General features: G+C 41.7%; 1 protein-coding gene across 5 annotated transcripts in view; it reads left to right on the top strand.

Annotated features, from left to right (window-relative positions):
• zfyve16 (zinc finger, FYVE domain containing 16) overlaps positions 1–12181 on the top strand; it is an 81818-nt gene that overhangs the window by 8919 nt on the left and 60718 nt on the right. For all 5 annotated transcript variants that reach the window (XM_073067407.1, XM_073067399.1, XM_073067392.1 and 2 more), the window contains exon 4: positions 1787–4020. In XM_073067407.1, coding sequence (XP_072923508.1) covers positions 1787–4020 — 2234 coding nt within the window. The remainder of the gene's footprint in view (positions 1–1786; positions 4021–12181) is intronic.

The following is a 12181-nucleotide window of genomic DNA, read 5'->3' as shown; positions in this document are numbered from 1 at the left end:
TCAGAAGGCGTTTACAAGCTGTGATACTTGCTAAAGGGGGTGTTACTAAGTATTGATCTTGCAGGGTGACCAAATTTTTGCTTCGGGCCCTTTTCCTTTTTTGTTATTTTGGAACTGTAAAAAATGGAAATAAAAAAGTAATCTTGCTTAAAATATTAAAGAAATGTCATCTTTAACTTTATGCCTTTTGGAAATCAGGTCATCTTTTACTCAGCTATTCACAATAACAGAAATTTTGACTGGGGTGCCCAAGCTTCTGGATGCCACTGTGTGTATCTGTGTGTTTTTTAATATTATATATGTGTGTGTTTATTACACACACACACATACACAGTATAACATGGAAACCTTAACTTTGTTAAGCTGTTACTACCACCACATTTGATTTTTAATAGTAAGCCTAGCTATTTTTTCTTAACCGCACAGCAATTAAGGATAGATCTTGTATTAGTGAACATTCTCTTAATACAAAGGTTTGATTGGCTTCAGTGAAGGGCAAAGAACATATGTGGAGGTGTACTTCAATCACAGGTCCATCAGAATTTGTGCCTTGTTGATCAGATTAGTATTAGGGAGCCTGTGAAATAAACAGCTTTAAAAAAAACATTCTTTTGAGCACCTGTTCCTTTCATCTGGTGACAATGGCCATCGGGTGAATGATTTTCGAAGTGTCAGGTTGTCAAACCAAGCACAGTTTGCTTTTGATTTAACTAACTGACTAGCTTCAGACTTCTCTCACCATTCATGAGAGCTGCTACTCCCTACAAAAATCAAGGATTCGCCATAGCTCCCTGTTTATGTATTTTCACAAGATGAAAACTGGGAGGGGTCTGTATTCTGCAGTCTCTTCTTCAAACAAAAGTACTTCTAGCACTTGCCAGTTGAATTCAGTAATTATTATCCTGGACAGTTCAGCTATTTCTGTGAAATTGTGCCTAATTAGGATATCAGTAATCAGTACTGCTGTACCACATTTCACCATGCATGTTCTGTAAAATTCCATTCTGTTGTTGTTAATGGATTTCATAGAATCTGGAGTCTAACATCATGCACCTTTGAGCCTGTTGGGGTCATATACTGTATCCAGTGCTCTTGGTGTGGCCTCCTGCATATTGGTGAGACCCAACATAGATTGCCGAGCACTTATGCTCCCTCCGCTAGAAGAAGCGGGATCTCCCAGTGGCCACCCATTTTAATTCCACTTCCCATTCCCATTTTGATATGTTAATCCATGGCCCCCTCTACTGTCGTGATGAGGCCACACTCGGGTTGGAGGAACAACACCTTATATTCTGCCTGGGTAGCTTCCAACCTGATGGCAGGAACATCGACTTCTTGAACTTCTGGTAATGTCCTCTCCTTCACCATTCCGCCTTGCCTTTTTCCTCTCTCACCTTATCTCCTTGCCTGCCGATTGCCTCCCTCTGGTGTTCCTCTCCCCTTTTCCATCTTCCATGGCCTTCTGTCCTCTCCTATTAGATTTCTCCTTCTCCAGCCCTGTATCTCTTTCACAAATCAACTTCCCAGCTCTTTACTTCACCCCTCCCCCTCCCAGTTTCACCTATCACATTGTGTTTCTCCCTCCCCTTCCCTCACCTTTTAAATCTACTCCTCATCTTTTTTCTCCAGTCCTGCTGAACGGTCTCAGCATGAAATATGGACTGTACTCTTTTCCATGTATGCTGCCTAGCCTCCTAAGTTCCTCCAGAATCTTGTGTGTATTGCTTGGATTTCCAGCATTTGCAGATTTTCTCATTTTCCACATAAAGCATTTTGTTCTCTTTAGATGAAAGCGCTTTTTGCAGGACCCCTGGAGGAAGGACCATATCCGCAGATTATCCACCTCGTCACTCAAAGTACTCCGCAGACTTGCCTGAAGCCAATGCTCAGACTGCCGCAGTTGGGGTTGATTCACTGTTGCCAAGTAATGTTGATGCTGAAGAGCCCTTACGACAATCTCAAAATACTCTTACAGGACTGGACTTGCTATCTACTGTTGATAATAGAACATCTGAATGCACAGAACAGCTTAATAATGGTAGAGGTAGTAGACCCATCTGTGACTTAATTAGTGACACTGAAAGTGTGACACATGAAACAAATGATCAAGAGGTTGATGATGAAATTAAATCGACTGAAGACCAGGCCAGTGGCTCACTGCTGATTGATTTTAACCAGCCCTCACCACCAGTTCATGCTGGAAAATTTGAATGTTCAGGTGAAGGCAGTTTTGGACTCTTGAGCTTGTTAGAGCTGGACATTCCTTTTCACAATGCTACAGAAAATGAGCCACAGAATTCAGGACATTTTAATGGAGGAGTAAGGAACCAGGAAACTTCAATCCAACCTGAGAATTCTGATGTGCTTAAACAAGACGAATCTCTGAAAGAAGAAGACAATCTTGATAAATTGTCCCAGTGTGAACAAAGAGAAGAGATCTCTGTTGTTTCACAGCAAAGCAAAGAAATCTGTTTGGCAACTGAAGATGCAGTTACATTCAATGATTGCAAAGTACAGGAGCCATCTGACAATGTAAAGTTGTCTCTGGGTGCAGATTTGAACAGTGTCAGAACTGTGGCATTGCGTGAGTTAGGTGATGTGGAAACTGGACTAGAAGTTGAAAAGGAATCTTTAAAAGTCAGATATACGTGTAGTGTTTCCTCAACAAAACATGTTAATAAGGTTGACCACCCATGTAGTTCTATCAGCTGTGCTAATTCTTCTTTGAATCTGTATTCTGGAGCAGATTCCACGATAAACTCAGTAGATCCAGAGCAGGATTTAGAGCACAAACCAGCTCAGAATGAGCATAAAATGAGTGTAGACTGTGACTTGGCTAAGTGCTTAGTTATGAACTCTGATGAGTTAGACTCTGAACCGTGCAATGAAGAAGTATCTCTAGTGGACAATGCCATCCAGAATTTTGAGCGTAATAGTGATAAATCTTTAGAGGAACACATACGTTCTGAAGGTGAAGTGTATATTGATGAGAAGGATGAAAATTGCCCCAATGTAGAGTGGAATCAACAGAACAGAACTTTGGTAACATCGGATGCTATCACAGAAGCTGCGGTAAAACCATCTGAAGAAATACAGAACTATACAAGTGATGCAGAAGCAGTGTTGACTTGCAAAGGATTTGCGGCTGAGATTTCATTTGAAGACATCCATGAGGATGGATATGATACGGATGATGTTTTGGTTAGTGATGCTGAGCTTGATGCATTCTTAATGGAGCAAAACGAAAACTGTAATTTGAAAGAAGATCCTTTGGCTAATAGTTTTCCAGAACCTCATCATGCAGGCCAAACAGATCTGCCCAAGACACATGATTTTCCGAATGTTTCTGAAGCTATTGTGGCTGAATTGAATCCTGATCCCCAGGAGAGAGAAACTCTTGGACTAGTTGATCATGACAAAGAGTCTTTGATGGCAGATATACAAAGCATTCCACCTACAACAGAAAGTGTTTCAGTACATCATCCTGTACAGGATATGCAGGTTGAGGTAACTTATAAGCCAATCAAAGACAGCCATCCAGTGTCCTCCACTGACAACACTCAGGTAGTTAACGATACCCTTAATAATCAAATTAATTTTGGAGGAGCTAGACCCAAACTCTTCAATCCTCAAACAAAAGTTATACCAAAACAAGATCAAAACAACTCGGTAAATGATAATGTTGAGGTTGTTGGTGATCAGTGTAAAACGTATGTTGATACAAAAGGCACTGTTTCTGAATCAGACCAAGCTGCATCCATTTCAAGCTCTACATATAACTTTAGTGGTACAGAAGATGGGACCCAAGTATTTGGACCGTCATATAATTCCATCATATGCGATGATAGCGGAAGTGCAGAAGAAAGTACTTGTGCTGCTGAACCGTTTATCAAAGAAGCAGCTGTACTTGGACAGAACCAGCCACAATGGATACCGGATTGTGAAGCTCCAAACTGTGCACGTTGCCACGCGAAGTTCACTTTCACCAAGCGGCGACATCACTGCAGAGCGTGTGGAAGAGTAAGTATTGTCACAATTGACATATGAGATCAAAATAGGAATAGTTATTCATTCTTGCATTAAACACAATCAGACCTCATCTCCTGCAGGTCCCCCAATAGAAACTAGAATATAGAACAGCAACAATACAGGCCTTTGGCCCATAATGTTATGCTGACCTTTTAGCCTGATCCAGGGTTAACTTAACCCTTCCCTCCCACATAACTGTCCATTTCCCCTTCATGTATGTGCCTAACTGAGAGCCTGTTAAGTGTCCCTAAAATGTTTGCCACTACTCCTCACCGGTGCAGTGTGTTCTACACACTTACCACTCACTTTCTGTGTAAAGAAAAATACAACATCTGACAATAACCCCTCCCCCCCACATCAGACTTGCTTCCAATCACTTTAAAATTAGGCCTTCTATTAACCATTTCCACCCTGGGGAAAAAGGTGCCGGCTGTCTACTCGATATATGCCTCTTAGCATCTTATACACATCTGTCTGTGGATTTGTTTAAAAACTAGAGCTGTTTTCAATATAGTCAGTGATCCATGTGGATCTCTGGAGAGCAGGATGGAGAATTCCAAAGGATCTTCACCTTAGCCCTAAGTGGTTGGTCCTTACTTTCATATTGTGAACTCTAGTTTCAGACTTTTGTCAGGAGAAAACGTCCTCCTTGCCTGATTTATTTCAACAAGGTTACCCACTTATTTTTCTAAATTCTGGAGATTAGATCTGCATCTTAGGACCAGTCTGGTGAATTTTTGATACAAAACTGTACAGCAAGTATATCTTTTTGTTTTAGTATGGGGACCAGAATTGTACATAGCCAATAATTGTAGGAAGGCATCTTTCTTCTTGTCACGAACAAGAGAAAATCTGCAGATGTTGGAAATCTAAGCAACACATACAAAATGCTGGAAGAACTCAACAGGCCAGGTAGCACCTATGGAAAAAAGTACAGTCGATGTTTTGGGCGGAGAATCTTCAGCAGAACAGCAGAGAGCAGCAGAGATCACAGGGGGAGCAGTGAGAGTGGGTTTCACTGAATTCCTGTCAAAAGGAAGATTTAAATTTCTTTAGGGTAGGCATCCCTGCAGTGTAGTAATCAAATCACAAAAAAGAGACCAGCAGAAGGGTCTCAACTGTACTTTTTTCCATAGATGCTGCCTGGCCTGCTGAGTTCCTCCAGCATTTTGTGTGTGTTGCTTTATTCTTGTACTCAAATCCTTTGGCAACAGAATCAAAAATATTTTTGCTTTCCTAATTGCCCACCACATCTGCATGTTGGATTTTCGTGGAGGCTCAAGATGTTGTGAATAATTTATTGTTTTACAACATTGAATCACAGTGGATTTAATTTGGCTTTTTTTTGACACTGATCAACAGAAAAGATTTTTGTGTCAAAGTGAAAACAAATTTCTACAATTTGGTCTAAATTTATTACAATTATTAAACAGAAAATAATTGCATAATTATTCACCCCTTCAGTTTGGTTTTTCGTAGATGCACCTTTGGCAGCAATTACAGCCTTATGTCTGTGTGGATAGGTCTCTATCAGCTTTGCTCATCAGGACAATGCAATTTTCCCCCATTCTCCTTTATAAGACTGCTCAAGCTCTGTCAGATTTCATAGGGATCATGAGTGAACAGCCCTTTTCAGGTCCAGCCACAAATTCTCAATTGGAATGAATCCTAATCTGATTTGGCCAGTCCAGGACATTAACTTTGTTGCTTTTAAGCCATTCCTGTGTAGCTTTAGCTTTATGCTTAGGTCATTGTCTTGCTGGAAAACAAATCTTCTCCCAAATCGTAGTTCTCTTGCAGACTGCATCAGATTTTCCTCCAGGATTTCCCTGTATTTTGCTGCATTAATTTTACCCTCTACCTGCATCAGCCTTCTAGGGCCTGCTGCAGTGAAGCATCCCCACAGCATGATGCAGCCACCACCACGCTTCATGGTAGGGATGGTGTGTTTTTGATGTATAGTCGGCCCTCCTTATCTGCGAGGGATTGGTTCCGGGACCCTTTGCGGATACCAAAAACCACAGATGCTCAAGTCCCTTATTCAACCTGTTTCAATGCGGTGGACCTTAGGACCCAGCAGAACCCCAGACCATATTTAACCTGTCTCAGTACAGTGGACATTAGGACTCAGCGGCGGAGCTCTGAATCTGCAGTGTTTCTGTTCATGAAAATAAAGTGGAAATAATAAAGCGATTGGAAAAAGGTGAAACGCCATCGGTCATTGTAAAAGCATTAGGCTATATCGGTCAACGATTGGAACAATTTTGAAGGATAAAGTGAGAAATGTCCTGCCGCGATAAAAGCTACAATTATTACTAAGCAACGCAGTGGTTTACTTATTGGGTTTTTGGGTTTTGAGTTTTTGATCCTCCACATCAACCCAGCACGGATGGAGAGCGCACTCAAAGTGGTCTGTTACTGGCTCCGGAGCCCGGTGCTGAAACATACGTTCTTAAGTGTTTTATGTGCATAGAAAGGTAAAATATATACTATATACTAAGACAAATGGTTGACTAACTGATGCTAAATAATACTGGATGTACCTGTTCCAAATTACTTAGTAAGAGTCTTTCCGATTTTTTTGATCCCGATCCACGATAACCCAAGCACATCCTCCCGTATACTTTGAATCATCTCTAGATTACTTATAATACCTAATACAACATAAATACTATGTAAAATAGTTGTTACACTGCATTGTTTAGGGAATAATGACAAGAAAAAAAAGTCTGTACATGCTCAAATAACAAGTGCTGGAAGAGCACTTCCGGGTTTTCTTGATTCGCGGTTGGTTGAATTCACGGATGCAGAACCCACAGATAAGGAGGGCCAACTGTATGCTGTTTGGCTAACGCCAAACATGGCGTTTAGTCTGATGGCCAAAAAGCTCAGTTTTGGTTTCACTAGACCACAGAACCTTCCAGCTGACTTCAGAGTCTTCCACAAGCCTTCTGGGAAATTCTATCCATGATTTCATGTGAGTTTTTTTTCAACAGTGGCTTTCTTTTTACCACTCTCACATAAAGCTGCAACTGGTGAATCACCCAGGTGGTTGTATGCAGTCTCTCCCATCTCAGCCACTGAAGCTTGTAACTCCCCCAGGGTTGTCATAGTCTCTTCATAGCTTCCCTCACTAGTCCCCTTCTTACATGGTCACTCAGTATTTGAGAACGGCCTGCTCTAGGCAAATTTACAGCTGTGCCATATTCTTTCCATTTCTTGATGATTAACTTAACTGTACTCTAAGGGCTATTCATTGACTTGGGAATTTTCTGGTATCCATCTCCTGACTTGTGCTTTTCAATAACTTTTTTGCGGAGTTGCTTGGAGTGTTCTTTTGTCTTCATGGTGTAGTTTTTACCAGGATACTGATTTACTAGCAGTTGGACCTTCCAGATACGGGTGTATTTTTACTACAATCAGTTGAAACACCTTGATTGCACACAGATCTCCAAAAACAGATCTCCATTTAACTAAAAGCAATTGGCTACACCAGTGATGATTTGGTGTGCCATATCAAAGAGGGCGAATAGTTATACAGTCAATTATTTTGTGTTTTATACAGTCAGCCCTCCTTATCTGTGGGTTCCACATGCGCGGATTCAACCAACCACGGATTGGGAAAACCCAGAAGGTCACTCTCCAGCACTCGTTTGAGCATGTACAGACTTTTTTTCTTGTCATTATTCCCTAAATAGTACAGTATAACAACTATTTACGTAACATTTACATTGTATTAGGTACTATAAGTAATCTAGAGATGATTTAAAGTACAGGCAGTCTTTAAGTCAGATTTGTATGTAAGTTGGAACAGGTACATCCAGTATTATTTAGCGTCTGTTAGTCAAACGTTTGTCTTGGTATATAGTATATATTTTACCTTTCTAAGCATATAAAACACTTAAGAAACATATGTATTTCAATAATTAAACCACTGCGTTGTTTAGTAATAATTGTAGCTTTCATTGGGGCAGGGCCTTTCACATGCTCCATTATCTCACTTTATCCTTTAAAATTGTTCCAATCATTGACCAACTGTAGCCTAATGCTTTTCCAATGACCGATGGCGTTTCACCTCTTTCCGATCGCTTTATTATTTCCAGTTAATTTAAAATTGTGATCGTTTTCCATCAATGGAACAGAAACACTGCGGATTCAGCAGCAGCCATGGGCGGTGGTTCAGAGCTCCTCTGGGTCCTAAAGTCCACCCGCACTGTGACAGGTTAAATAAGGGACTTGAGCATCCGTGTTTTTTGGTATCCATGCGGGGACCCGGAACCAATGCCCCACGGATAAGGAGGGCCGACTATTTGGAATTAATTTAGATCTTTGTAGAGATCTGTTTTCACTTTGACATGAAGTCTTTTTCTGTTGATCAGTATCAAAAATGCCAAATTAAATCCACCATGATTCAATGTTGTAAAACAATAAAACATGAAAACTTTTGGGGTGGTGGGGGTGGTTTGAATACTTTTTATAGGCACTGTATATAAGAAAGCTAAAGAAATTTGGCATTTCCCCGTTCACCTCTACCAATTTTTATCATCACAGAGAGCATCTTATCCAGATTCATCATGGCTTAGTATTGCACATAATCGCAAGAAGCTGCAGAGAATTCTGGAAGTAGCTCAGTACATGACAGAAACCAGCCTCTCCATAGACTCTGTTTACACTTCTCACTTCCTCAGTAAAGTAGCAAACATAATCAAAGACCCCACACACCCTGGACATTCTCTCTCTTCCCTTTTCCATCAGGCAGAAGATATGAAAATCTGAAAGCACTTAACACTACGCTCAAATATGGTTTCTACCCTCCTGTTATTAGACAAATGAAAAGTTCCTTAGACTGATAAGATGGACTTTGACCTTGCCATTCTCTCTCATTATGATCTTGCACCTTATTGTCTACCTGTACTGCATTGTCTTTGTAACTGGCTTTATCATTTTATTGTTTCACCTTATGCTACCTCAATGCACTGTAATGATTTGATCTGTATAACCATTATTCAAGACAAGCTTTTTGCTGTATCTTGCTACATGTGACTAGAACTAGAATACTACAGCACAGTACAGACCCTTCAGCCTTCGATGTTGTGCCGACCCATATATTCCTTTAAAAAAGTACTAAACCCACACTACCCCATAACCCTCTATTTTTCTTTCATCCATGTACCTGTCCAAGAGGCTCTTAAATACTCCTAATGTTTTAGCCTCTACCACCATCCCTGGCAAGTCATTGCAGGCACCCACAACCCTCTGTGTAAAAAAAACTTACCCCTGATGTCTCCTCTAAACTTCCCTCCCTTAACTTTGTACATATGCCCTGTGGTGTTTGCTATTTGTGCCCTGGGAAACAGGTACTGACTATCCACCCTATCTATGCCTCTCATAATCTTTTAGACCTCTATCAAGTCCCCTCTCATTCTTCTACGCTCCAAAGAGAAAAGTCCCAGCTCTGCTAACCTTGCCTCATAACACTTGCTTTCCAATCCAGGCAACATCCTGGTAAATCTCCTCTGCACCCTCTCCATAGCTTCCACATCCTTCCTATAATGAGGTGACCAGAACTGAACACAATACTCTGTAAGTGTGGTCTCAGCAGAGATTGTAGAGTTGCAACATGACCTCTCTACTCTTGAACTCAGTCCCCCTATTAATGAAGCCTAGCATCCCATAGGCCTTCTTAACTATCCTATGAACCTGTGCAGCAACCTTGAGCGATGTATGGATTTGAACCCCAAGTTCCCTCTGTTCATCCACACTCTTTAAATAACCGACCATTAACCCTGTACTCAGCCTTTTGGTTTGTCCTTCCAAAATGCATCACCTCACACTCACCCAGATTGAACTCCATCTGCCACTTTTCTGCCCAACTCTGCATCCTGTCTATATCCTCTTATAACCTTAGACAACCTACAGCTCCATCCACAACTTCTCCAATCTGCATGCCATCCGCAAACTTGGGTCATTTATAAAAATCACAAAGAGCAGGGGTCCCAGGACAGATCCTTGCAGCACTCCATTAGTCACTGACCTCCAGGCAGAATAATTTCCTTCCACTACTACCCTCTGCTTTCTTCCTGTAAGCCAATTTTTTTTATCCAAACAGCCAAGGTTCCACTTATCCCATGCCTCATGACTTTCTGGATGAGTTTCTCGTGGGGGACCTTGTCAAATGCCTTGCTAAAATCTATGTAGACCACATCTACCACCCTACCCTCATCAATTTCTTTTGTTACCTCTTCAAAAAACTCAATTAGGATTGTGAGGTACGAGCTTCCCTTCACAAAACCATGTTGACTATCCTTGAGTAGACTGTACTTCTCCAAATGCTCGTAGATCCTATTCTTAAGAATCCTTTCCAATAGTTTGCAGACCACCAAAGTAAGACTTACCGGTCTATAGTTCCCAGGATTCTCCATATTACCTTTTTTAAACAAGGGAACTACATTTGCCATTCTCCAATCCTCTGGCACCTCCCCTGCAGCCAAAGAGGATTCAGAGATCATAGCTACTGCTCCTGCGACCTCCTCTCACTTCCCACAGCAACCTGGGGTATATTACATCCGGCCCTCGGGACTTATCAATCTTGAAGTTTTTAAGAAGATCCAACACTACTACTTCCTTAATCTCCACATTGTCCAGCACACAGATTTGTTCTATTTCGACCTCGCCCTGATCAAGGTCCTTTTTACTTGTGAGTACTGAAGCAAAGTATTCATTTAGGACCTCCCCAACCTCCTCCGCCTCCAGGCACGTGTGTTGCCTTCTTTATCCTTTAGTGGCTCCACCTTCATTCTTGTCATCCTTCTGTTCTTCACATACGCATAGAACGCTTGGGGTTCTCCTTAATCCTACATGCTAAGGTCTTCTCATGCCCCCCTTGAGCTCTCCTAAGTCCTTTCTTTAAGCTCCTTTCTGGCTACCCTATATTTCTCATGAGCCCCTCCTGCTTCCTGCTTCTTATATCTAACATATGCTTCCTTCTTCCTCAGACGGTGGTGTGTGAAAAGAGGATGCTGTCCAAGTTGCATGCCATCTTGGACAATGTCTCCCATCCACTCCATAATGTACTGGTTAGGCACAGGAGTACATTCAGCCAGAGACTCATTCCACCGAGATGCAACACTGAGCATCATAGGAAGTCATTCCTGCTTGTAGCTATCAAACTTTACAAATCTTCCCTCGGAGTGTCAGACACCCTGAGCCAATAGGCTGATCCTGGACTAATTTCCACTTGGCATAATTTAGTTATTATTATTTAATTATTTATGGTTTTATATTGCTATATTTCTACACTATTCTGATTGTAACAAAACCCAATTTCCCTCGGGATCAATAAAGTATGTCTGTCTGTCGTCGACGAGTTGCCTCACGTGTTTCATCAGCCACGGTTCCCTTTTCCTACCATTTTTTCCTTTTCTCAGTGGGACAAACCTATCCTGAACCCATCACAAGTGGTCCCTAAACTTCCTCCACATTACTTCTTGTGCTTTCACTCTTGAACATCTGTTTGCAATTTACTCTTGCTAGTTTCTGCCTCATCCCTTCATAGTTAGCCCTTCCCCTGGTAAGCACTTTTCCATTTTGTCTGTTTTTATCCTTTTCCATAGCTATGCTAAAGCTAAGGGAGTAGTGGTCACTTTCACCAAAATGCTCCTCCACCAAAAGGTCTGCCACTTGACCAGGTTCATTACCCAGAACTAGATCCAGTATGGCCTCTCCTCTCAGCCGGTCCACATACTGTGTCAGGAATCCTTCTTGAACAACCTGACAAATTTAACCCCATCTATCCCCCTTGCAGTCAGGAGGTGCCAGTCAATATGAGGGAAGTTGAAATCACCCATAACTACAACCCTGTATTTCCTGCACCGTTCTAAAATCTGCTTGTTTATCTGCCCCTCGGTGTCCCAAGGGCCATTTGGGGGCCTATAGACTACTCCCAGCACGGTGATTGATCCCTTCCTATTTCTGACTTACACCCACACCAACTCAGAGGGCACTCCCTCTGCAGTGTCCTCCCTTTCTATAGCCGTGATACTATCCCTGACCAGTAATGCTACTCTCTCCCCCCCTTTTTTTTTACCTCCCATCCTATTCCTTTTAAAACACCTAAACCTTGGTACCCGCATCAGCCAATCCTGCCCTTCCT

The sequence above is a fragment of the Hemitrygon akajei genome, chromosome 2 (assembly GCF_048418815.1).
Source record: "Hemitrygon akajei chromosome 2, sHemAka1.3, whole genome shotgun sequence".
Classification (NCBI taxonomy): Eukaryota; Metazoa; Chordata; class Chondrichthyes; order Myliobatiformes; family Dasyatidae; genus Hemitrygon; species Hemitrygon akajei.
Note: the sequence above shows the minus strand (reverse complement) of the source record. Positions and strands in the feature narration are given on the sequence as shown.